We start from the raw sequence: 27364 nt of genomic DNA, 5'->3' as shown, positions 1-27364 counted from the left end.
CGAGTAACTACTACTACTACTAGGATGGGTTAAATGCAGAGAATGATTTTCACTTCTGTGTGCTGTGCTGTGCACAATACAATGTGTGACAATAAAAGCTGATTTACATTTAAAAATGTCTAACAAATCAATCTGATTTTAATTTCCATAATTCTAAAATAAGTCAGTCTTTGAAAGCATAAGAATGCATCTCTGAGAATAATAAATAAAAAGCCGCAGGCTGACAAGCAGAATCAGTCTTGTGAGCTCATTGTCTATATAATTTATCACTCCTTATAATAACAGGCGCATTAATATAACGTCTCCAAATAATCCAAGTAATGAATCCCTGTCATAAAAATAAAAAAAGTAATAATTGCACTATACTGTATGTATGAAACAAACATGGCAGTCTTTGGTTTCCCCCGCAGTCAGGCATTTCCTGGGACAAAAGTGCCATTTTCTGCGACAAATCGCGTAAATCAAAAGAGACGTGGAGACAGACAATGCTTTCTGTCTGGTGGGCGGCTCTGCGCTTGTCAGTTCATCTCTTGACTGTAAAAGAGCGATGTGACACCTCGGGAGCGCAGCGTTATAACACCGTCTATTATAAGGAAACACAATGGCAACATCACAATCAGCCGGCTTATTTATTATTATAATAAACGGGACTAAAAGTAGCAAAGCGCTACTTCCATTCCATATTCCATATTCCATTCCATTCCATTCAGTGCGGAGTGACACTAAAAAAAAGCAGCAACCCGACACTTCCAAGTAAAAAGTGATACTTCGATTATACTTCTATAAGTTGTAATAACATCACTGCTGTTCAGTGCACAAAGTTACAATGTTTCCTGAGCATCTTTTTACTTTAATATCGCCTCTAAACATGCACAAATGCGTGCACTTGAAAGCACAGCGTGTCCTCTATCCAAAAAAATCAAAGCAAAAGTAAAATGGCGAGGATTGGGCAACTGTAGGTAATTTTATAGAGAGATCCTGCAGCATTGAAAATACTGGACGTCATCCCATTCGTGCACAATAAAAAAAACACTAATAAAGAAAACTATAATAACAAAAAACGCCTTAAATCAGCACTATTTATCCGTGCGTAAAAACCACCCGAAACAATAACAATGACCCTCTTTGTGAGCTTTTTGACACGCGTGTCACTGCTGGGCTATACCTGCATGCATGGCGACATTGATTTTCTATACATAGTCTCACATGATGAGGAGTTTTTTAATGGCTGAACGTCTTGTCTGGATGTACGATGATGATGATGGTGACCGGAGAGACGCGGCGGTGTGATCCGAGGATGGGACGCGGTGCACGGGGTGAGAATGATTCCAGCGCGCGGTTACTCACCGGTCCGCAACCGCAGTGCATCGGACTCCCCGGCAGCTGAAAGCCCAGACAGTTTTTTCCCTGCTATTGTTTGGGTCTACGGGGAGGTGGAAGCAGCCATTTTGCCCCCATATGCACCGCTAAGCTAAGGCGTGACCAATCGAGTGGAGGCGGAGGAGGTTGGAGGATAAATGCACCGAGTGCCACATCAACCGCGGGCATCGGTGACTCTCTCTCTCTCTCTCTCTCTCTCTCTGTGTGTCTCACTCACTCTCTCTTTCTTTCACACACTCTCTCTTTGCTTTTCTCCACAGTCAGACATCACTGATTCAAACACTTCACACACTGTAGCCTACAGCGGTGTCGCACAGGTCAGACAGTCCCATTTTTTATTCAGAGTAAAAAAAAAGCACTTAAAACAACAGTAACAGCATCTAAACTCATATTTCACACTGCTTGTACACATCTGTAACAATCTTCTCCATTCCTCCATCAGTACTCACTTCTATATAACCTGTGCCAGGTTCAAAGTGCCAGATCACCAGGTAATAACTATCAGCATCAAACACAATAACAACCAATACTACTTTTAAGGATTTTTATTCAGAGTAAAAAAAGCAAAAAGCACTTAAAACAACAGTAGCAGCATCTAAACTCATATTTCACCCTGCTTTATCCATCTGTAACAATCTCCTCCATCCCTCCAGGCATCATTACTCACTTCTTTATAACCTGTGCAAAGTTCAAAGTGCCAGATCACCAGGTAATAACTATCAGCATCAAACACAATAACAACCAATACTACTTTTAAGGATTTTTATTCAGAGTAAAAAAGCAAAAAGCACTTAAAACAACAGTAAACTCATATTTCACACTGCTTTATCCATCTGTAACAATCTTCTCCATCCCTCCAGGCATTCTTTACTCACTTCTATATAACCTGTGCCAATAAGTTCAAAGTGCCAGATCACCAGGTAATAACTATGAGCATCAAACACAATAACAAACCAATACTACTTTTTTTTTATTCAGAGTAAAAAAAAGCAAACAGCACTTAAAACAACAGTGAACTCATACTTCACACTGCTTTTATGCATCTGTAACAATCTTCTCCATCCCTCCATCATTACTCACTTATATATAACCTGTGCCAATAAGTTCCAAGTGCCAGATCACCAGGTAAAAACTATCAAACACAATAACAACCAATACCACTTTTAAGGATTTTTATTCAGAGTAAAAAAGCAAAAAGCACTTCAAACAACAGCAACAGCATCTAAACTCATATTTCACCCTGCTTTATCCATCTGTAACAATCTCCTCCATCCCTCCAGGCATCATTACTCACTTCTATATAACCTGTGCCAAGTTCAAAGTGCCAGATCACCAGGTAATAACTGTCAGCATCAAACACAATAACAACCAATACTACTTTTAAGGATTTTTATTCAGAGTAAAAAAGCAAAAAGCACTTAAAACAACAGTAACAGCATCTACACTCATATTTCACACTGCTTTATGCATCTGTTACAATCTTCTCCATCCCTCCATCATTACTCACTACTATATAACCTGTGCCAAGTTCAAAGTGCCAGATCACCAGGTAATAACTGTCAGCATCAAACACAATAACAACCAATACTACCTTTAAAGGATGGATCAATAATGCAAAACTGACCTTCACACTCTTCCCCACCGTCCTCCTTCTTGCAGCGTTGAGGAGATGCTGAAGGCAGCGCGTCAGAAACAGCAGCGCTCGGCGTCCTTTCACTTGTCTCCCTCTCTAGCTTTACCTCGATGATTCCCTCCCCTTCCTCCTCCCCTTCCTTTTCCTCTTCCTCTTCCTCTTCCTCTTCCTCCTCTCCCTCCTCCGGTGAGGAACCGGGGCTCCGGGGGGGAGCCGTGGGGATCACGAGGTCGGGCCTGCTGGAGAACAGCTCCCTCAGGATGTGGATGGGCGAGATGGTGACGTCCCAGTTGGTGATGCCGAAGTCGCGGAGGTGGGCCCTGGCGTGGCTGGACAGGCCGGCCCGGGTGTCGAAGCCGGCGCTGCAGAACTCGCAGTGCATCACGCTGAATGTGTCGGGGTCAAAGTTGGCAACTGCGGGAGAGGACAGGCAATACAAGTGGAAGTTTAGACATGTGACTGAATGTGATACTGATACTGTTTATACTTTACAGCTGTGAACAACAGCTGTGCTGTGGTCCCAACCTGTTTGGCCTATGACCCCTTGAATCACAGCCATGTCTTTGATCACCACTTTGGTCCACACTGAATTATCTCAACAACTATTGCAGACAATCATGGCCCCCTGAGGGTGAATCCTACTGTCTTTGGTGATCGCCTGACTTTACCTCTAGCTCCACCAGGAGGTTAACATTTTTGATTTTAAGTGAAATGTCTCGACAAATATTGGATGGATTGCCATTAACTTTGGTGCATACATTCATGTTCCCCTCCGGATTAATTGTAATCACTTTGATGACCACTTAAAGAGGACCTATTATGCTCATTTTCAGGTTCATACTTGTATTTTGGCTTTGTACTAGAACATGTTTACATGCTTTAATGTTCAAAAAACGCTTTATTTTTCTCATACCAGCTGTGCTGCAGCACCTCTTTTCACTGTCTGTCTGACACGCTCTGTTTGAGCTTCCCCCTCCCGAAAGGCCCAGTCTGCTCTGATTGGTCAGCTGGCCCACTCTGTTGTGTTGTTTTGTCAACCAAACCAAACTCTGCTCCAGCTCCACTCTAACTAGCTTTGTTTGAGGGCGTACCAAACTAGCTGCTAGGCAGGTATTATGCAAATGTGTTACATGGTGACATCACCATGTTACGGAAGAAAAGGCGGGGCATGAAGTAGGGTGTTTCAGGCAGTTCAGGAGCAGTGTTTCTGTCGGGGAGAGTAACTCCCTTTGGTGTGGACTTTAGGCTATATAAGAACTGTATGACACACTAAAGGAAAGGGGAAAAGCATAAAAAGGTCCCCTTTAACTCTTGATCTAGGCTAGATAACTGTGGTTTATGACCTAATAGCAAAATTAAAGACATTCCCATCACCCGCTGTACTTTGTGTTTAATGCTAATTAGCAAATGTTAGCATGCTCAGCTAAAATGATGAACATGGTAAACATTTTTTTTATTTTCTTATTCTGCTAATCATCTTGCTGTCCCTCAGAGTTATGACCCTTGCTTCCCCAGGGATGGAACCACTGCTTTATGTTATAGTAACCACCTCTAAAAGCAGTTCACATCAAGTGTTCCCAGCTGGTCACCAGAAATTTGAAGAGGACCTATCATGCTTTTGTGCTTTTTCCCTTTCCTTTAGTTTGTTATTTAGTTTTAGTTTAGTTTGTTCGTTTTTTTTGTGCCTGTTAAAGGTCTGCAAAGTTACAAAGTCCACACCAAAGGGAGTTACTCTCCACCACAGAAACACTGCTCCTGTACTGCCTGAAACACCTTGCTTGAAGCCCCGGCTTTTCTTCAGTAACTGGTATGAGAAAAATAAAGTGTTTTTTTTAACATTAAAGCATGTAAACATGTTCTAGTAGAAACCCAAAATACAAGTATGAACCTCAGAGTTAGTCCACAAAGCAAAGACAATCTAAATTTACAGAATGTGTTCTACTGTGGCTGAAACAGGCATTCATTATTAGTATTATGGTATAGCTAATATACCCTCTGGCTCATGTCAGGGTGATTATGTCAAGCATATATTAAAAACAAAGACAACAAAAACAGTCTGTCTGGGCTTTAGAATCTGCTCAGACAAGATCTACACAGCCTAAAGAAATACATGCAACAAGCGGCTGACCTTTTTTCTTCTTCTTCTGATAGGAAAACTTCTTCTCAATCGCATTGACTTCCTCAGGGGATATGAAGTGACGCACATTGTAGCTGACGCCCACTCGGTTCAGGTGGCCTCTCACGTGATTGGCAAGCCCAATGCCATTATGAAATCGATCAGGGCAGTAGGGGCATTTCCTCTCCACACTCTTGAGCGCCTCCGAGTCCTCATCAATCTCATCCGGGTCTTCATCCAAGATGCCCTCTGACAGGAAACGTCGCACGCTTTCCTCGTCAATGTCCTCGTCATCATCATCACTGTCATTTTCTGCGGTAGCAGCAGTAACCCGGTTGCTCCTCCTCAAAAAGAAAACCTTTCCATCTTTCTCCACTTCCAGCTTGTCTTCGTCCTTCAGACACTTCTCAGAGGGGAGCGATAATGTAGCACTACGCTGTGCCGAGCAGTCCTCTATAAAGAAAAAAAAATCAATTCTGAATAAACAGACAAATCCTATTTAAACTGAAACAGTATGCGTACCTGAACTACTACATGTGCATATTGGGTTTGGGGTGAGAGCTCCGGTAGGGCTCCTTTGAGAAGTTCTTATTGTCTTTCTGACCTAAATCAATTCTTAAAATGTGTCAAAAATATTTAGTTTGACCTCAACAATGTCTCAACACTTTAAAGTAAAAATAATAAGTAATAAGTTAAATAATTCTGGTTTATTACAACTTGGGTTTTAATTTCATAGATTTGACCATTAACCACATCATTCCTATTTATAATAATCACATTTCAATCATAAAGTTAATCGCTGACATCTTGGAAAGCAACAACATCACTACAAAGACGTGCAATACGGCAAGAACTAATATAAATTTGTTTACATGCAGTGTAGTAATCTGATTATTGCCCTGTTTTTGCATTAATTTAATTTATCTTTCAGGTAAAGGGATTAAAAATGACAATGCCAACACGGCTAGATTTTTGCTACAGAAATTTGATAACTCATACAAACCCTTATAAAGGTGCTAAATGTGAGCTTGGCAGTGTTTATATTGCCTCCGCACAGCTCTCAACATGGCGACAGCTGAGCCGGCGGGTAGTGTCTGGAAGGGAACCCGCAAGTTTAGGAAACTCTCGTGAGATGGTTTAGGTTAGGCATTGATCTTGAATAGTCAAGGTTACGATAGGTCGTCGGGCAGCGAGTTTTGCAAGAGTTTTTACAAGTTTTTGCAGATCTCAGATCAGTATTCGCAGTTTACGGGTTACCTTCTAGACATGACCGAGTCGGAACAGCGCTAACAGTGAAAACAAGGGGCAACAGTGCTGACAGAGCTAACAGTGTTAACCGTAAGGGGAACTGGAAGGTGGGTGTTATGCTTCCACAACGGCGCCATCGGTCAGGACGCCGTTATCAGCTGTAACCGCCGTATGAGCGCAGTAATCAAATGCTCTTAATATCGTATAGAGCACCTTTAACCAGTTTTCTTAAAGGGTTTAAATACATGAAAACCCTGCCGAATGAAAGTTTTGAACCATTGGACTGTAATGTTGCTGAAGGAATGCATTATACTGGCATACTTTTGCCTTTTAAGTTGTTAATGGCTAAAGTGTTAGCAAACAGTTGCCTGTTTACACATCCAGCTGTCACAGAGCAACATTAGCATTCATATATAGTCGTGTTCAGTCCACCTAGCGAATGTACAGTAAGTCCAATATTCACTCTACTTTTAGCTCTGTTTTTGGTCTCCACCAGACCAAAGATCCTGAAGAAAAATATCTGGCTTTTTAGCTGCTAAATGCTGCGTTATGTTCACCAGCTAGTTGCTAGCTTTTACTGTTAGCTGTTTGTTACTGGGCAGGTAGCGCACAGTAAGTTTTCATAGCTTTTTCGCTGAAAATAGAAACAACACTAAGTGAGCCTAAACAGTAAAGTTCAGGGCCATTAAGTGAAAACAATTCGCTTAAAGATGCTAAAATACTACTTAGAGCTGAGGGGAACTGCGGAGTCAGGTGATAATTCTCTGTGGTTTTGTCATTTCTAGCAAAACCTTTCACATTACTCATAGTCATTTGATCCATTTTTTATAAATAGGGTTTCAAAGTTAAAGTGATAATGCGTTAACGCATATTCGTTTTAACGCCACTAATTTCTTTAACGCATTAATGCAACCTGCGATTTTTAGGTTGTAGCGTCCTCAGTTTTAAAACTAGAGTGAAGAAACTGGCATCATATGAAATTGATACCAACCACGTCATACTAGCTTGCCGCGAAGGAGGCTAAATAACGCTCCAAAAACTAGCATGGCCATTTTCAAAGGGGTCCCTTGACCTCTGACCTCAAGAACACTGACACACTGACAGCTGTTGTTGCCTGTTGGGCCTGAGTTTGCCATGTTATGATTTGAGCATATTTTTTACTCTAAATGCAGTACCTGTGAAGGTCCCTGGACAATATTTTTAATTATTTTGTTAATTGATTTCCAATAACAAATATATACATACATTTGCATAAAGCAGCATATTAGTACATGTATTAAATACTTGACGAATCTCCCTGTAACATACCTTTTGAACAGATAAAAAATGTGTGATTAATTTGCGATTAAATATTTTAATCGATTGACAGCCCTATTTATAATAAAAAATATTGATGAGTGCAGCTTTAATATTTTTTGTATGATCAGGTTTTCAGTACAATTACAAAAAAAAGCTATGAGCAAGCAGAAATCAGACTGATGTCTTATCCAAATGCTCAAACCTGATACTCTCACGATAATCTGGTCTTGGGTGACATAATAACTTGTGTAAAGTGTCTTAGTCTAACTTGAGCACTAGTCCTTAGTCATACATTGGGTCTTACCTGTGTTGGATCGTGCTCTGGTGTGCGGTTTCAGCCCAACAGGAGAGTTGGCGTGTTGTTGGGAACGCTCGGTGTCGAGCTCTGTGCTCTGATCTTTGTCCTGCTCTTCTTCTTCACTCCCGGTCAGCTTGCCATCATCCAGAAACTTGGCCGGATCAGTCCATGTCTTCACTCTTCTGCTGAATCTCCTGTTCCCAACACGCTTGAAGACCGCCTGGCTTGTGGGCCGAGCTGCAGCGCTGTCTGGCGTTGTGCAGTCCTCAGAGGCAGTGACTCCCTGCTGGCTTTCGCCTCGAGTTGCATCCGGCGAGGATCCAGACCCAGAGAGATGGTCAGAATCTAAAGTGGGTTTTGAAATTCGAGCGCCCACTTTAGACCTTGAATGCCGGCCAGTCTCATCAGCCTTCGCCCCGCTGATGGTGGCCTGTCCTGGGTGAACAAGTTTCTGGTGTTCTCTCATTACAGTTTGACTGGAGGTCAGGAAGGCACAGTGACCACAGGCCAGGGAACATGATGGTGAGCCAGGGGACGGGGAGTCAGCCTGGAGGGCGGGTTTCTTTCTATTGTGGGTCTTGGTATGATTAGCCAGTGCCTGGGAGGTTCTTGTGCTGAAGTTACACTTGGTGCAGATGAAGCGGCGGCGGCAGGCGGAAACAGCTCGGGCCTGAGCTGGAGTTCGAACTGAATTCGGAGGAGTTGAGCAGAGAACTGCTGAGTCTGGTGTTGAAACTGGGGCTGGGGAAAGAGGTGGAGATGCGACTATTTCTGGGTCTGACATTTTGCCTGGAATCGAGGTTGGGCTTGCATCTTGCATAATAGCCGAGTCTGAGCTTATCTCCTTCACTGTCTTACTGTCCAGCTTCTGGATCTCTCTAGCATTCCCGTTTTCATTCAGTTTCTCAATCTCCTCCAAGATCTTTAGACGGGACTCCTGGTGCCTCCTGTGGTGGTCTGTCAACGCGAGCCGATTCGACAGGTTCCAGCCACACTCAATGCACCGAAAACGGCTGCCCTTTCCTAAACGCCTGCCCCCACTCTGACAGTGCTCGACTATGTGCTCCTGCAGGTGGACCTGCTTTTTGAAGTAAATGCTACATTCCACGCAGGTGAAGATTTCTTTACCTGGCTCTCCCCCCCTTTCTTCTTCTTCTTCTCCTTTATCTCTTTTCCCTCCTGTCTCTCCGAACTTCATCTGTTCCTCCACTGCTGCCTCTTCGAAGCCGACTTCCTCAAAATCATACACCCGTCCGCCTTGATTCAGCTGTGCCGTCTCAGTGCTTTTGGATTTTTGAGGACTCCCTCTCGCCCGCTTGCCAGTCTCAGGCGATGTGCGCTTCAAGGTGCCAAGTCCGGAGAAGGGCCTGAGCAGCACCCTCTTCTTTCTGCACCGCTGAATGAATGTGCAATGAGCCCAAGGGGCAGGAGGGGGACTCTCGGGGTCTGAGTCTCCAGGGAAGGTGTACACATCCCTCTCAGGCTCCTTGGTTTCTTTTCCCTTGGGCCTCTTCTCTCCCTCGCTGTGGTCCGCCTCCTCCTCCTCCATTTGGCAGCCTTCCTTTGGTTTTACTTTGGACAGAAACAGCTCAGCTCCCTCAGATACATTCCACACGTTGCTGTCTGCCACTGTGAAGAGAAAACAGAGGAATTATGAATGGATAGATAACGAGTGCAGGCAGATTTGGTGTCTTCCTTATGGTACTCACAGTCTGTTGGGCCAAGCTGAGACGTATTTGGCTCTCCTGTCTTTGTGCTCTCATTGTTGTCATCATGCCCCTCCACAGCGGGAGACGAGTCAGTCTTGCTATGCAAGTGCTGCAGTTTTTCAGGTTCTCGGTCATCTTCGCTATCAAGTCTGGAGAGCATCGGAAAGAAAAGGCATCACATGACATTTGTAACAAGTGAAAGCAGCATCTCTGCCTGAAACAAGTCAAAATTACAGACGAAGTGCGAGCTCTTATTTCTTATTCTTACATTGAGGTTGTGTCCATTTTTCTGAAAATGATGTGGGTTTTAGCAAACTGGGGGTGTTCAGTCAAAATCAAACACATAGTGAGGATTTGTCATGCTGATTCCAGTATTTGTAGACTCTGTATATTTAAATTTGATGACTTTTAAAGCTGCAGTTGATAAAAAATAAACTCGGAAAATAAAGTTTGGAAACTTGTGTTTGGTGGATTATTTCTCTGTTGTTACAATGCTAATTGTCATTGTATTTTACATCGTTGGGAAGCCTGTTTATTTACCTTCACAATGATGTCCAACTTGTAAGGATCATGCATTTGTGGGATGAGCAGCACAGCTGATTATGTGGGTAGCGCCCAAGAAAAATTTGTCAAAATGCTCTACCAATGGTAAACAGTGTATTCTCCTGTTGGTATTGACTCTTGTTTTGAGTTGTTTGGTGGATTGGATGGTTGAACTCTCTATCAGTAACAAGGAACAAACAAGACATATTGGCTATTTTACACTTTATTCATTTAATACACCGTCAGGAGCCTCAGTAGCGGTGAAAGATCCATACGCAGCCACAACAGCCTGGCACCTCCTCCTCATGTCACCAACCTGGTCACACGTTGCTGTGAGATGGCGTTCCATTCCTCAACCAGGATTCATTGCAGGTCAGCCAGCATGGTTGTGTGTTCCCTAAATGATGTCACTGGCAAAACAAGGCTTGTCATCATTGAAGGCCATCTCAATGCAGTGCGATATCAGGATGAGATTCTGCAGCTAGTGGCGATCCCATATCTCCACAATCTGGCACCTAACTTCCTCCTCCAAGATGACAACGCTCGCCCCCACAGAGCCAGGGTTATCACAGACTACCTCCACAATGTGGGAGTAGAGAGAATGGAACGGCCTGCCAAGAGTCCAGACCTCAACCCAATTCAACACTTGTGGGATCAGCTTGGGCGTGCTGTACGTGTTAGAGTGACCAACACAACCACGCTGGCTGACCGAATCCTGGTTGAGGAATGGAACGCCATCCCACAGCAATGTGTGACCAGGTTGGTGACCAGCATGAGGAGGAGGTGCCAGGCTGTTGTGGCTGCGTATGGATCTTCCACCGCTACTGAGGCTCCTGACGGTGTATTAAATGAATAAAGTGTAAAATAGCCAATATGTCTTGTTTGTTCCTTGTTACTGATAGAGAGTTCAATCATCCAATCCACCAAACAACTCAAAACAAGAGTCAACACCAACAGGAGAATACACTGTTTACCATTGGCAGAGCATTTTTGCAAATTTTTCTTGGGCGCTACCCACATAATCAGCTGTGCTGCCCATCCCACAAATGCATGATCCTTACATGTTGGACATCATTGTGAAGGTAAATAAAAAGGCTTTCCAACGATGTAAAATACAATGACAATTAGCAACAGAGAAATAAAAAATCCATCAAACACAAATTTCCAAACTTTTTTTCCCGAGTTTATATATATTACTGAAAGTTTACTCCGACTGGTGGGCGGTGCTTGGTTTTGGCTCGACTGTTTTCAATATGGCGGCCGGGTCACAAACTTTCTCATTTTACAGCTAAACAGCACACTAAAATATGTTTCTGGCAAGGAAACGGCAACAAATAGGCATTACAGTAACCGAATCTTGATTCATATTTGATCAGTGCTGCCTAGGTTGACAGTTTGATCAGAGTTCACGAGTTTCGCGAGCAGTGATTGACAGCTGCAATGAAATCTTGCAAATGCCACACACACACAGAGGAACATGATTTTTTTCACAGATTACTTGTCTCATGCACTACTGTCAGGATATAGTGACCATTTTATAAAAATAACTCTTTATCATATTTGCTCAAAGTTACCGACTGCAGCTTTAAGCCAACTAAATAAAAAAACAAACATAGGATGAAGTATTTCTCCCCCCTTATTACAATCACTGCAGTGAGGAAAAGGCCTCAATGCAGCATTTAGACCTTCAAGTTGGGAAGTAAAACAGTAACGATATATTTTATGGGTCTGAATACAAGAGTACATTGGATGTTTCCTGGAAATAACTATATAGTTTGGACTTTAGCAGTACTAATAGTGTTATGTTAGTAAAGCAGTAACTTGACATTTTGGGAATTATGTTTATTCACTTTCTTGCTGAGAGTCAGTAAAGAAGCGTTAAGGAGGACCTATTATGCTCATTTTCAGGTTCATATTGTATTTTCGGTTTCTACTATAACATGTTTACATGCTTTAATGTTCAAAACCCCCAAGAAAAGCCCAGCCTGCTCTGCTCTTTGTTTGAGGGCGTGCCAAACTAGCTGCTAGGCAGGTATTATGCAAATGTGCTAGTTGGTGACATCACCACGTTACGGAGAAAACGTGGGACTTCAAGCAAGGTGTTTCAGGCAGTTCAAGAGCAGTGTTTCTGTGGGGGAGAGTAACTCCCTTGGCGTGTATTTTGTAACTTTGCAGACCTTTTACATGCATAAAAAACGATATAACACACTAAAGGAAAGGGAAAAAGCACAAAAGCATAATAGGTCCTCTTTAATTCTTGCTGGCTGTCTCACAGGTAGCTTAGCTTAGCTTGGCACAGCGGCTGGAAACAAGAGACACTATGACTCATGACCTCAATACTTCTCAAATCCTGATGATCTGCCTTTCTGACATCACCACCAAACAACTCGCTAGCCTTCCTCCTGCACCTCCTCCTCACCTGAGTCCAGAAGAAGGAGATCCTGGGCTGTGAGCAGCCAGACCATGAGGGTTAGAAAAGTGCTGTAGCTCCTCCTCTGACACGCAACAGCACACAAAACACACAGGAACCACAGGAACATCACTTCACAGCTCAATGGTTACAAAGATACAGTGCATACTGAGAGACTTCTGACTACATGCAGACTGAATAACATTGAGAACAATAAGGGGGACAACAATGATAGGTACACTGATGGCATCATGTATTAGCTAGATTCACTACTAGTTCTAACCACTACTGAGCAGCAGGTTTCCAGTGGATATTAAGCCGTGTGTTACCATCTAGAGTTTCTTTCTCAGAGTCAGAGTCCCAGCTTAGGGAGGAAGGAAAGGCTGAGGACCTGAATCTCCTCTGTGCGCTCCTCCCTGGCTCTGCACTGGGTGGCTGAGTGCCTTCAGTCTGCTCTGGGCCCTCCTCATCTCCAGCGTGGCCCCACGAGCGTTTGGCAGACATCAGGTCGTCTCTCACATTTGGAGAGCATGAGGACTAGAGGCGATAATAAAAAAAAAACACACACATCTTATTGTCAGATAGGGAGACCAGATCCAACCAAACCAAATGTGGGACAAAGAGTATGTTTGTGTGGGACACGTTACCAAGGCTGAGAGGCAGTCTACAATTTTGATTTAATGCTTATCTAACTTAAATAATAAACATTTCTACTCTGCCCCTTATCTTGTAACATCTCTATGCTTTCCCGAATGCATCCATAGATCACATCTCTTTTTGAAACGCATGTTTCTTGTGAGACTCACGTGTCGCTTCATGTCCCGGAGTCTCGTGTGAAATTGAAAAATAACTGGCATATTTCCACCGGCTTATAAGTACTTAAAAGTAGTTTCACAGTCTTTGTTGTCTCACAGTCTCTTCCTTTTTCTTTGTGGTAGTTTCAATCATATTCCACCTAAATCTGCATAGATTGTGACTTTACGGTGACTCGCAATTTTCTCCGTTGGGCGTAGCGTAGCAAAGACGGTGAAAGGTCAACCTGCACTTGACCCACATTTGTGAAGTTTGTGAGCAAACAGCGCCGTGACGACAGCCTTCCCTGCTTTCTTCACAGCCATTGGATAAAAGCCAGATTTTTAAAAAAGCGTCTGTCCTCCAGTGGTTTGACTTTTGAAAACTAGAAATGTGGGACATCGTCTCAATTTGTTGGAAGTGGGACAAGGGATAAAAAATGCTGAGCAGTCCCAAGTAAAGTGGGACACCTGGTCGCCTTATTGTCAGATGATGGAAATGACAGCGACGAACGATGACTAGTTTGATGATGTCTTACCTGTAAGGTGCAGTTGAGGGAGGTGGGGGTGACGGGGTTTTGTGCTGAGTTGAAGGGTGAGGGCCCATAGCTGGTCCCTGGGGTTAGGGGTCGCCCTTCTGGCTCCATGGTGCCCCCCCAGAGAGCAGTATGGAGTCCCACTGGTGACCAGCCGTCCTACATTGTGCAGCCTCCTCTTCTTCTGGAAAACATGAACACACACTAACCAAAAATAAAAAGTTTCTCACAGCTTCAAACTTATACTGTTGTAACTTACACATTGCATATTGTAAGGAAGAATCACAAAGCATATTAGACTATATGAAAGTGTCAGATATAACCAAAATAAAAGTTTCTCACAGCTTCAAACTTATACTGTAGTAACTTATATATTACACATTGTAAGGAAGAATCACAAAGCATATTAGACTATATGAAAGTGTCAGATCTGCAGAATCTGTGTGTTTCTGGCTGTATCTTTCTTTTTTTGCCAGCTGCAGGTTTTTGGCCTATTTTCTCAGCATGTAGTGGTGTTAAAGGTCCCATATTGTGTTCATTTTCAAGTTCATACTTATATTTTGTGTTTCTACTAGAACATGTTTAGATGCTGTAATGTTAAAAAAAAAACTTAATTTTTCTCATACTGTCGGCCTGAATACGCCTGTATTCACACTCTGTCTGAAACGCTCCGTTTTAGCGCATTTTGACGGAATTGCAACGGAATTGCAACAGAATTGCGTTGCTAGGCAACAGCTTGGGTCCATGTGTACTTCCTGTCAGCTGATGACATTCACATACACTGCAACCAGGAATAAACTGGGAAACATTTAGAATGTTTACATTAAAATCGGTGTAAAGTGTCTAGTATTGTATATTTGTGACATCACAAATGGGCAGAAATCCTGACAGCTTGTTTCAAATGCATAGTTTCTGAATACGGGCTGTGTGTGTTTCCCTGTGGATTGAGTGTTTCAATACTTTCACAGTATTTATATAGGACTTAAGCCTGCTTTATAATAAAAAAACATGAAAATCTCACTTTTTTAGAATATGGGACCTTTAAAGAATGAAATAGGGAGCCCAAATGGTTCCATAAATAAGTGGCCTTTCCACTCAGGCCCATGTCCTCTCCTGCTGGCCCCTCTAAACAGCAGGAAAATGCCCGGGTACATCAAGGTGTCCCACGGAGCTGGCCTCTCTTTTACCTCAGAGGACGTGTGCTGGTATCGATCCAGTCGCTGTCAGGTGACTAGAACAACAATGCATCCGTGCACGATGCATTTCATCCCCCCCACAAAACGCCCCAGAAAGCTGCAGGTTTAGTGCATAAATACTCACTGAATTCGGCCTGGTTTTGGTGTGCTGGTCGCAGTCAGGGGAAGGCTGAGCTGCTGCTGCTGCTGCTGCTGGTTAAGCACCGCTCATTCTCATAGTTTGAGGCCGGGGGAGCTGAAGCTTTTTACGCATCTCGACGATGCTCTCCGGCGGCTCGGACTGCTCCCATGTTGGAGGAGGAGGTCGCTCCGTGTCGTCGCTGCTCAGGTTCAGGTCCGTTTCATGGATCTCTGGAAGATGCCAGACTAGAGGACTCCATGTTATTTGGCTTGCGGGCACGCCACGGCTGCGTACGTAAGAAACGTCGACGAGGGAGGGCGACGAGAAGAGTTTACCGAGTAGAAAACACACCAGAGTCAAGTTGAATAAGTTCAACTTTTACCTTTGCTTTGCTTTTATTCTCATTTCATCACCTTTACACTAATGCATGCTCTCTTGTGCGTCTGTTCTGACGCGTTTTAATCATGAATACACTTTATTCTAACGAGACTGAACTAACATGTCACACTGGTGACCTTTATTCATGTCAGACATCATTTTTTCTAATAACAGGTAAAATATTAATTATAAATTGTGCCAATTTAGTGTCAGTTAATAGTTAGTTTGGTCCACCACTGTAGTAATACACATGTTTATAAACCTTATTACAGATGTTTCCCTCGCTATGAGGTAATAGCACAGCTGGAATGAGTTTGTCAATTAGTTTGTGTAATAAAATGTCCCTAAATGTTGGAAATCAATAAACGCCTTATTACTGGTTATTACATGGTCATGTGGCGCCCTCTACTGGTCATCAATGACATTTTACAAGTACTCTGATTATTTCTTTAAAAAGTAAAAGCAGTAATATAATAGTGTAGAAATACTATGTTGCAAGTAAATGCCCTGCATTGCAATTTTTACTGAAGTAAAAGTACAAAGTATTAGCGTCAATATATATACATGCTGTATATAAAGTCATTATGATCAATAAAGTTTTTATGATCATTTAACTTGTGTAAAGTGTCTTTGAGTATTATGAAAAGCGTTCTATAAATATATTATTATTATTATTATTATTATTATTATTATAATGCATTGCTATATGTAATTGGATTTGAATTATTGATGCATTAATGTTGATTAACAACAGTGTAGAAATACTATGTTGCAAAGTAAATGCCCTGCATTGCAATTTTTTCTTAAATAAAAGTACAAAGTATTAGTGTCAATATATATATATATATATAAAGTCATTATGCAGACTGGCCCATTTCAGAATAATAATGTTGTGTGTTGTATGTTATTAGTGTGTTGTTTTATATTATCATTTAACTTGTGTAAAGTGTCTTTGAGTATTATGAAAAGTGCTCTATACATATATTATTATTATTATTATTATTATAATGCATTGCTATATGTAATTGGATTTGAATTATTGATGCATTAATGTGTAAACATCACCAATGTTGCAGCTAGTAAAGGTGGAGCTAATTTTAATTACTTTATATACTGCTGGGTAGCTTTTGAATTATCCCACAGGGATCAATAAAGTATCTTAACCTATACGTATATACATATAATAATACATCAGAATTAATTTGTTGATTACATTTTTTTATATATAAATAGCCTGAATCTGCAAAGTAATTAAAGTTATCAAATAAATGTAGCAGAGTAAAAAGTGCAATATTCCCCCCCTGAATTGTAAAGGAGTAAAAGTATAAAGTACCTCAAAATTGTACTTAAGTACAGAGGAGTAAATGTATTTAGTTACTTTCCACCACTGGGAAGGAGTATTCCGATCCTTTACTGAAGTAAAAGTTGATATACCACACTATAAAGGCACTTCATTACAAGTAAAAGTACATTATTATTATCAGCAAAGTGTACTTAAAGTATCAAAAGTGAAACTACTGGAACAGTAGTGCATTACACTGAACATCAATTTCATTATTGCATATGTGCTTTTGCATATATTTGCTATATTGTGACATATACAGTATCATTACTGTAAAAAAACAGTAATATAAATCATAATATTTATTTGAATCATGTCAACTGGTCCTACTGATGCATTAACATTTAAGCAGCATTTTAAAGCTGCTTGAATTGGAGCTATTTTATATATTGCTGTGTTGTTTCTAACAAATCATCATATTTTAGATGCAGATGTGCTTTGTATGTAAAATCATACAAGATTTCATGCAACACAAATCATAGTGTTAACAAGAAAATAGCAACAATCAGAACACAAGAATAAGACAAATATTTATTGTGTTGACTTTTGGTTTATTCAAGGCTCTTCCTCTCGTCATGCAGATCGTTTTCATTTCTCGACCTCCTAAAAGGAAGGGAATATGAAATATGAGATAAGATAAGTGAAACAGTTATGCAGTGGTGGAAGAAGTATTCAGATCTTTTACAAAAGTAAAAGTAACAATACATCAAAGTAATGTAAAAATCCAGTTAAAGTACAGTTTTTATCAGCAAAAGTAACTTAAAGTATCAAACTTCCTTATTCTGCAGCAAGATAGCCCCTTTGATATTATTATACAATGTGTAAACAGCCTTTTATTGTATAGCTGCTCGAGGTGGAGCTAGTTTGAACTACTTTATATACAGTTATTGGTAGTTTAGTCCAGTGGTTCTCAACCTAGGGGTCAGGCCCCTCCAAAAGGGTCTCAAGATAAATCTGGGGGGTCATGAAACGATGGTATTAGAAAGAAGAAAAACAACGTTTGGGTAGGCAAATTTATATTTTCCCTTTTTTTAATCAATAATGGAGAATTTGACCTCTGACCCTCAAACAGTTATATAAATGAATCTATCTGAGAGGTTGCGAGGGGAAATGTCTCTTTGGTGAAACTACTAACAACTCACAGACATCTGAAACGAGACAAGGAGCCCCAACCACACAAAAAAAGGTTGAGAAAATCACTAACTATAGTTGTCAGATAAATATAGTGAAGTAAAAAGTACAATATTTCCATCTGAATTGTGGTGGAGTAGAAGTAGAAAGTAACACCAAAATGAAATGCTCAAATAAGGTACAAGTACCTCAACATCATACGTAAGAACATTACTTAAAAGTAAGGTACTATCCACCTGAACTGTACACCAAAAATACAGTAGGAACTATCAGTTGTGGTAATTTGGAAAACAGAAAAGAGTGCAACTACAAACACTCCAAATACCAAGGTGTCACAATCATCAGACATGCCCTGTCTGTCCTGACATGTCTTAAGGCTTAAGAGACATAATGAGGGACGGCGCGCCCTGATGGAAAAAGGTCGCAGAGATTTGCATCATTGGAGCAGGCTACGCCTGTTCTAGTCTGGATATTCAAGCTTTGTTTACTATCAGAAATCAGCTCACCCATGTCTTCTTCTCTATGTACGTACCCCATAGTGTTCCCAGCCTCGGATCTCATTATAGAGAGCGTCACCAGGACAGGAAGTGTTCACCACCTGTCTGTGCCCCTGCAGGGTGAAGTTGGCTACCAGTCTCCCACCGCCGATGGCGCAGGATGCCAGCTGATCTCTCACCAACCCCATGGAATGCTGGGAAGGCAGGCTGGCGGCGTAGTTTCCGATGAAGGAAACCCCGAAGCCTACGGAGTTGTGTCCGAGGGTGTGGGCCCCTTGCCAGTGCCAGCCTCGGCCCTCGTAGATGTTACCGTCGGAGCCTGCGACGAAGCTTTGGGAACACAGAGTCATTTGTAAGTTGGGTGCCACATATGTGCAGTATATCTGACAAGAGATCTGCCTGTACCTGTATCCTATGTCGTTCCAGCCTCTGTCCTCCTGGTGGAAGCGCTGCATGGAGCGCATGTCTGCAGAGCACTGCTGGAAGGTCAGACAGGGCTTGCCCGGCGAGTGAGTGTGATGGATGAACATGAAGGAGAGAGGGAGAGACAGGTTGGTGGGGGTCCCTCTGTACGGCTCTGCACCCCACATACAGCGAGGTATGAAGGGAGGGCAATCTGAAACAGATTAATAATGGATGATCGGAGCTGGTCTGTGTATGTTATTGGAATTAAAGGGGACCTATTATGCTTTTGTTATTTTCCCCTTTCCTGTAGTGTGTTATATAGTTTTTGTGCATGTAAAAGGTCTGCAAAGTTACAAAGCCCAAAATCATCGCCAAAGAGAGTTACTCCCCTCCACAGAAACACTGCTCCTGAACTGCTTAAAAAGCCTTGCTTGAAGTCCCGCCTTTTCTTCTGTAACATGGTGATGTCACCAAGTAACACATTTGCATAATACCTGCCTAGAAGCTAGTTTGGCACGCCCTCAAACAAATTTAGTTAGAGCGGAGCTGGAGCGGAGTCCGAAGAGTTTGGTTCGGTTGATCAATCACAACAGTGGGCCAGCTGACCAATCAGAGCAGACTGGGCTTTTCGAGAGGGCGGGGCAGGAGCTCAAACAGAGCGTTTCAGACAGAGGGTGAAAAGAGGTGCTGCAGCACGGCCGGTATGAGAAAAAAAATAAGCGTTTTTTAAACATTAAAGCATGTAAACATGTTCTATTAGAAACCCCAAATACAGGTATGCACCTGAAAATAAGCATAATATGTCCTCTTTAAGTCAAGGGATCCTTTATTATTCTAAATTTGAAAGACCACAATTGCTTTTAGAATTCTTTCACTTACCCATGTACTTATGGGTGAACTCTTTCATTCCCTTTTTCACCACCGCCATCAGCTGCTTCCTCTTTTTCACGTCCATCTTTGAGCGTCCCTTCAGTGATCGCCACAGCTCTACTGACTTCACCACCTGTCTGGCCAGCACCGGAGGGGCGACCAGCCCTCTGAAGTTCTCCCTGCGACGTCGGCTGATGAGGCGCGGGGCAGCGTCCAGTCCTTTGCTCTCCAGCTGGTGGCAGTAATACTCCATCAGCAGGTCGCTGAGCTTGACAGGACGTCTGGATTTGGCAGAGACCTCCATACCTAGAACCACGCCGTCCATGACCCCGTTGACCTGAGCGGTGGTGAGCATAGAGGGGCTGTCCAGGAGGGTGAAGACTTGAGGGGAGGTGACGCTGTCCCAGCAGCCGTCCGGTCCCAGATGCTGGGTGAGAGGAGAGCTGTGCAGGTCTTTGGCCAGGGTGAGCTGGTACAGGCCCCGCACACGGCCTGTCGTCTTGGAGAGGAGACCAGCCTCGATGCCCAGGAGGAGGGGCGCCAGGGCAATGGTGGTGCCATCAGGAGTGAGAACCACACCTTCTTCTTTGGCATCTTCAGTCACCCTGTGATGCACAGCCCTGTTAATGTAAACTGAGAGGTTCGAGTTCATTTCAGGACCACTGGAGTCGGCATTACCGAGGAAGTGCTGAATGAATGCATCATTAAGGCCAGCTGCCCGGCGCAGCCTCCTCAACACGGCTACTGGCTCTGACCCAGGATCCCCATCCTCCACCTGCTTCACCGCCTTGATGAAGTCATCCATGTGCCAGGAAGATGAAGCTGGAGACGACAACAGAAAACACATGATAAATGTCTTCATCTTTCAGATAAAAACTCTCCAAAAAAAATCAAAACTCTTCAGCCCTGCACAACCTTACATTTAAACTCAGGGTATAATAAAAACTGTGACAGAAATAATGTGCAGAAGAAGAAGAAAAAGAAGAAAGGCACTTTATTTTTCCCCACGGGGAAATTCAATTTTTTCACTCTGTTATTTTATACACACAGTATTTTTTTTACACAGGCCCGAAATACACACACTTGCACAAACAGGACCTATATACGGATCATATTTGCCGAAGCAACCAGACTCCAATGAAAAAAACAGTAATTTTACCACACAGAACACGGGAATTTCTGGGTTACCGTTGCCTTGATCGGTTAGTTTGTTTGTGTTACTGTGTGACTTTGGTGAATCCGAACTAACCCTTTAAAAACACCAAAGTCACACAAAGAAACTAATCGATCAAGGCAAAGGTAGACCAGCAATTCCCGTGTTCTGTGTGGTAAAATTCCTTTTTTTTTCAATGGAGTCTGGTTGCTTTGGCAACTATGATCCGTTGGAAACATAGACTGAATAGCTGTCTCATGGCAAAGTAAACCAGCGAAAATATTCTAAATATAGTGTACACTTAAACTGATATTGATTTTTTTTAGGTGGGCCTTTCTTTTAGGTGTCTAAAATGTGTTTTGCTGCTGCTCCCATCCACAGCAGCTTAGCTCCCGTGCTGGTGCTCCTGTCTGCTCCTCCAAACTGGGGGCGTGCCGACCGCATTCTACTGTAGGTAATACACTGACTATGGATAAGTACCTCATACAACCCCACTTCAAAACACCTGAACTATCCCTTTAAAAGGGGAAGGGGCTCACAGAGGCTGGTTGTCACTACGCTGATAAGAGGAATGACTAGATGCATACAGGCTGACCTTTCAGCTGTGGACGAAGTATGCGGCTCTATGAGGTCATACATAGACAAAAAGTAAATATTTTAGCTATTGCTCATGCTTGAATAACAATAAGTGAGTAAAATTTGTCAAGTAGGTACACAATCTCAGCTGAATATTTATCTGAAGAAAGAAACAGAAAAAATGTACTATAGTCAATACAGTTTCTGTCACTCCAAATAATCAGAATACATGTACTAACATTACATCCAGTGCATCTCACAAAACTGGTGAAAACAAATGTCATTACCTTCTGCATACGTGCTGACCAGCACCACAACAAGGGCCAGGGTCCCTTTCCAGCAGCCTTTATCCATCCTGAGGCGTGAACAGCTCCAAATGTCTGCTACCTTGTTGTCTCTCTCTCATTTATACAAGTTCACGTGCAGAGTAAGTGGGTGATTATGCAACTGTTGTGGACATACTGTAGATACGCCTGCGTGCGTTCAGTCTGTTGGTCTGGCCCACTAAGCAATGTGGGAAACTGGCACCTGCAGTGTGGTAAGTGTAAAGTCGTTTGTCCTTACCGCTCAAGGTCAAACTATGTACAACACTCACCGTAGATGTGACGGACATGGGCATTTTCAAGGAATTCACAAGTTCCCTAATAAATCATAGTCATCTTGTTAATGTGGCTGGTGCTTGTGAAACAAACCTACTGGGAATAAAATCAGCCAGTAGCAAACTGTTCGCTACTGTGCAAATCCTTGGCAGTCCTCTCTGAGGCAATAAGTACCAGAGAACACAAAGCCATGATGCAAAACTGAGGAACTCCCAGAACCGTGAATCACATGTGTGCTGCTGGGTAACAGTGAAAAAATATATCTGCTCACTGGTTTATTCATCACTGATTTTATGTCAGGTTTATATTGGAAATGCAGCTCTGTAGAGGAGCACAAACTGTTGAGACCAAAAGACACAGATCAGTGCTTTAGGCTGCAGCGGTCATGCGAGGACAGGAACAGGAAGTGGATGTAGTGTGCTGCCGAACTGGAAAACACATTGCAGAAGGTCTGGGATGCAAATAACAAAGGTCAAAGATATCAATCTGTAATAATACAGACCTTTAGAGAGAGGAACAAGAAAGATAAGGTTATGTTGACAACAGGACTAAAATGGCCTGTCAAGCACTGGTGTGACTAATAACATTAATAACTGCTGCGTTGTACTGTTTCCTGGAACTGAGCCATCGTTAATATTGGAAGTTTCATCTGGGATTTTCCTTCCGTGACAAGTCACAATACCTGCTGTGAAAATGGTCTGTTAATCTGATTCTTTTGGAAACAGCATAGACACAAGGATGCTCTGATACTAGCATTACCAAGTCTCGTGTTAGCAAGATTTATTCGAAGTCAAACAGCATGTTAAGTGTAAAAATGAAGACAGATTTTTACTCAGGAACCACAAGTGATGCTCATCAAGCAACACACATCAGTATGATGCGGCCAAAATATGATGAAGCTTTTCAGTGGCAGATTCAGGCCACTTTGGGGTTTTGTATGTGACAACTCTAGCAGTTTTGGTACTGGACTATTTTTGCGACTGTTTCCCCAACATTGCTACCAGTTCATAAAAATGCAATCAGTTTACATGTTGAGGGGGCATGACCTTTTTTTCATCTTCCAAAGGGGGGAAATAAAAGGAAATTTGGAGAACACATACTTTGGCATCATTTAATAGTGAATTTACACTTTTTGTGCATATTTATTATGTTGTTTATATCATTCATTCTATTTTAGGGTGACATTTTGCCAGGTACAAGAGATAAAGGTGACCCAGTAGGCTAACTCTGGCTCATTTGCAGTTCTTTTCCCATGCTAATCAATAGACATCCTCTCAAATACACAACAAAATAAATACAAATAAATAAAATGTAGGTGTATGGGTTAGTAAAAACAGTATATGTACTTATTTATATAAGTACAATACACAACAAAATAAATAATAAATAAATAAAATGTAGGTGTATGGATTAGTTAAAAACTGGATATGTACTTATTTATATAAGTACAATACACAACAAAATAAATAAAAAATAAATAAAATCTAGGTGTATGGGTTAGTTAAAAACAGTATATGTACTTATTTATATAAGTACAATACACAACAAAATAAATAAAAAATAAATAAAATCTAGGTGTATGGGTTAGTAAAAACAGTATATATACTTATTTATATAAGTACAATACACAACAAAATAAATAAGTACAATACACAATAAAATGTAGGTGTATGGGTTAGTAAAAACAGTATATGTACTTATTTATATAGTGTTTCTAGCCTGTATAGACCATACATACTCTATACAGTCTATTGTCTTTGTTTACACGTTGACTATAATTCTGTTGCTATGACAATGACGCTCCGGTACGGTAGGTGGCGGTGGGCAGTTTAAACCAAACGTAAAGCAGGAGGAAGAAGACGTAAAGCAGGAGGAAGAAGATTAGCTGGACAGTCGCTCGTTTATTCTCCAACAAGGTTCGTTTATCTTCAACGAAATACGTATAATATATCACAAGTTATTGACTTTGTAATTGCAGTTTTAAAACGTAAATGTTTCCACTCCTGGGAGCGCTCGAGGGCAGTTTACTTAACAGGAAGTAGCAGCTAGCATGTTTGGCTAGGTAGCTAGCTGCTAGCTGGTATCTGGAGGTGCTCAGCTGTTTGTTGTGTTTGAGAGGCTCAAACTGAGCTTCAGTAGCGGCACAGAGGAGTTCAGCACGCCTCGGTGTATTGGTTAAAGCTCATGTAATATGTGTTTGTTATGAAAACAACCCGTGTATGTGATGGAGAACTGTCGATAAGAAGTTTTTTTTATTGAACAAATTAAAATTTACAAACAACATGGCTCATAGATCATGCATTAGAGTAAAAGGTGCATACAGAACAAGAACAGATACAATATGTAAAATTATACATGAAAATAATAATAAATTAAATTAAGGGCTATAGGGCTGTATACCTGTAATTCATTATTATGCTAAGTTATGCTTAGAAGTTTCAATGCATTTTTGTTTTTCATGTCTTTAAGGGCTTTTATGTAAGAAAGAAACTCAGAATGAAACACCTAGGTTTCTCTTTCATATACTTGGATTTGTGCAAATAAAATTTTCTAAGAATGAGAATGTTATTCACGAGAAAGTCATCTTTGTTATTGTCCATGACAAGTCCATAAACAGTGTCCTTTAGAGAGAAGTTTACCAGATGAGAAACTTTTGGGAAAAGCCAGTCATGTATATCCAGCCATAAAGCTCCAGCTACCAGCCAAATGCTGCTGGATTTTCCTTCACTCACCAGCCAAAAAAAGTAGTGGTAATCTATTAAGTGGCTGGTAAAATGTGGAATCCACCAGCCACAGTGACAGGTAGACAAAAAAGTAAAAAAAATAAAAACTGGTTGCAGCCCTATGTTAGTTTAGATAGCCTACAAAAGACCTCATAATCTTACAACTGCAGATCTGATATTTGTATGAAACAGTTCAATGTGATGCTTGTGGGGTTAAATGTGATGCCTGGAAGCCAGAGGATCACTGACTGCTTCAATTTATATTTTGACTAGTGTGGCAAAGGTAAACCCTTAAATTGTATTTTTTTAACATTACATAGCAGAGATCACCGTGTCCACGGGTAACTTACAGGTTCTTGTAGTTATGGTGGGAGGTCCGTTAGCATCATTATATCAGGACTCCGGGTTGGGAGTCACTGCCAATGGTCATATACATGAATTGTGCAGATATTTGTGCCAATACATGTATTTGTGCAGTTGGTCTGACCCGAATGCTTCAAAGCTTCGACCGTTGCCATGGTATTCAACCTCCAAACTGCCATTCAAATGCTTTGTTTTAATTTTTTTATATATTCGTATATATATATATATATATATATATATATATATAAAAATGTTAAAATCTCAAAATAGCCCATGAAATAAGGAATAATCCCACAACAATATTCATTATTTATATTCAACATTCATTATTATTGGTTATTCTCAGACGGATATCTCTGTTTGTTGTGTACAGAGGTGCGTGTGCTTACAGTAGTGCAGCAGGACTGAAACAGGGGATATGGAGACAGACAGTCAGAAGAACATGTCAGCTGCGCTGCTCCACTAAGCTTCGAATACATTCGAGTTTTTCTCACCGAAGCTTCAAAGGCCAAAAAATGGTATTCTAGACAGCCCTAATGTGCAGAAATATGTGCTAGAGATCATATTTTAAAACTCTCAGCTCGTTTAAAAAAGAACATGTATCTAGTTTTCCCCTGCTAGATAACAACACTAACTAGTTCTGAATGATATGCAAATGTGTGTCAGTAGATATTAACCTGTGCTGTGGACTATCATCACCTTCCAACAGAAAATGGACACGCGGTTCACTCGAGGGAAATCCAACATTCTGGAGCGCCCCCTGACCCGACCCAAGACTGAGGTCAGCGTGAGCGCTTTTGCCCTCCTGTTCTCCGAGATGGTCCAGTACTGTCAGAGCCGCGTGTACTCTGTGTCTGAGCTGCAGACTCGCCTGGCAGACATGGGCCAGAGCGTGGGAGCCAGCCTGCTGGACGTGCTGGTGCTGCGGGAGAAGAACGGGAAGAGGGAGACCAAAGTGCTGAATATGCTGCTCTTCATCAAGGTATGCAAAGGTAAAACACAGCTGATGATTTTAAAGTGGCTTTTGAACTCTAACAGTTTTCTTTCCTTTAGGTTAATGTCTGGAAGTCTTTGTTTGGGAAGGAGGCTGACAAGCTGGAGCAGGCCAACGATGACGACAAGACGTATTACATCATAGAGAAGGAGCCACTTATCAATGCGTACATCTCCGTGCCCAAGGAGAACAGCAGCTTGAACTGCGCCGCCTTCACCGCAGGCATCGTGGAGGCCATCCTCACACACAGCGGCTTCCCCGCCAAGGTCACCGCCCACTGGCACAAAGGCACCACGCTCATGATAAAGTTCAACGAGTCAGTCATAGCCAGGGACAAGGCTTTGGATGGCAGATAAGGAGGACTGGAGGGAGAGGGTGGTTTATGTTAATCAATACAGGATGAAGTTAAATCATCCAGGTCCAGGCTGGTGTTTGTTGCTGACTGAATTTCTTTGTGGTAACTTATGAGACTTTATGGATGGACGGATGAATGGATGACTGCACCACACTGAGCCACGTCTAGAGCAGAAAACATGCAGCTAGTTGGTTCATTCCTCCATGTTTTTGTGGATCATCTCACTCCTGTTATACCTCATGAAGTGCGCACGAAATTGTTTACTGAAGATCACTTTTAATTTGTAGTTTCACGTCACATTTTTACGCCACAGATATTCATAAAAGATTGAACATATTGGACAATACTTTCACCACATCATGTTGGTATTTTCATTAGTAACGCTCTGATTTTTAAATCCAACAGGTCAACATATTGTAATTAAATAATGTCACCTTGGGTTCTGGGAAATCGTGATGGCCCATTTACACTTTTTATAGACTAAACAATGAATCGGAAACATACTCAACAGATTATTTGATAATGAAAGTAATTGGGACGTGCAGCCATAGGATGAAAGTGAAACTGAAGAAAAACAACCCACTAAATGGTGGCCAACTAAATAGATGTTAATAAAAATTAGTTTCACAACACCTCTTTTAATGCTACAAAATGTTTTATTTAACAGACAGAGGACCAGACTCAAGGTTTTCTTTTCC

At 41.8% G+C, this 27364-nt stretch overlaps 3 protein-coding genes across 8 annotated transcripts in view; 1 reads left to right on the top strand and 2 right to left on the bottom strand.

Moving 5' to 3' along the window:
• Window positions 1-15700, bottom strand: part of wizb (WIZ zinc finger b) — a 29658-nt gene extending 13958 nt beyond the window's left edge. The window contains exons 1-8 of one of the 4 annotated variants that reach the window (XM_074655636.1): window positions 15284-15700; window positions 13967-14167; window positions 12966-13173; window positions 12646-12721; window positions 9684-9832; window positions 7981-9603; window positions 5142-5582; window positions 3005-3427 (exon numbers count right to left, since the gene is read on the bottom strand). In XM_074655636.1, coding sequence (XP_074511737.1) covers window positions 3005-3427; window positions 5142-5582; window positions 7981-9603; window positions 9684-9832; window positions 12646-12721; window positions 12966-13173; window positions 13967-14074 — 3028 coding nt within the window. In that variant the 5' untranslated portion in view covers window positions 14075-14167; window positions 15284-15700. Of the gene's footprint in view, window positions 1-3004; window positions 3428-5141; window positions 5583-7980; window positions 9604-9683; window positions 9833-12645; window positions 12722-12965; window positions 13174-13966; window positions 14168-15283 lie in introns of those variants that run through there. The other 3 variants (XM_074655634.1, XM_074655635.1, XM_074655637.1) reach the window with 3 other exon arrangements.
• Window positions 15701-17530: 1830 nt separating this feature from the next.
• On the bottom strand, window positions 17531-22062 carry pglyrp6 (peptidoglycan recognition protein 6). The gene is made up of 5 exons (XM_074655638.1): window positions 21920-22062; window positions 19913-20725; window positions 19034-19244; window positions 18664-18958; window positions 17531-17603 (listed from the first exon to the last, which is right to left on the bottom strand). Exons 1-5 carry the CDS (start codon window positions 21984-21986, stop codon window positions 17589-17591), a joined length of 1401 nt encoding a protein of 466 aa, XP_074511739.1. The 5' UTR covers window positions 21987-22062; the 3' UTR covers window positions 17531-17588.
• Window positions 22063-24006: 1944 nt separating this feature from the next.
• Window positions 24007-27298, top strand: trappc5 (trafficking protein particle complex subunit 5). Of its 3 annotated transcripts, none has more exons than XM_074655631.1 (3): window positions 24007-24147; window positions 26027-26299; window positions 26371-27298. In XM_074655631.1, exons 2-3 carry the CDS (start codon window positions 26030-26032, stop codon window positions 26665-26667), a joined length of 567 nt encoding a protein of 188 aa, XP_074511732.1. In that variant the 5' UTR covers window positions 24007-24147; window positions 26027-26029; the 3' UTR covers window positions 26668-27298. The 3 variants fall into 3 exon arrangements, with proteins under 3 accessions (XP_074511732.1, XP_074511733.1, XP_074511734.1); XM_074655632.1 differs by having other exon boundaries at window positions 24021-24147; window positions 25987-26299; XM_074655633.1 differs by having other exon boundaries at window positions 24093-24405.
• Window positions 27299-27364: the final 66 nt, after the last annotated feature.

Source organism: Sebastes fasciatus, chromosome 13 (assembly GCF_043250625.1).
Source record: "Sebastes fasciatus isolate fSebFas1 chromosome 13, fSebFas1.pri, whole genome shotgun sequence".
Classification (NCBI taxonomy): Eukaryota; Metazoa; Chordata; class Actinopteri; order Perciformes; family Sebastidae; genus Sebastes; species Sebastes fasciatus.
The sequence above is the reverse complement of the archived record's forward strand: the minus strand, read 5'-3'. Positions and strand labels throughout refer to the sequence as shown.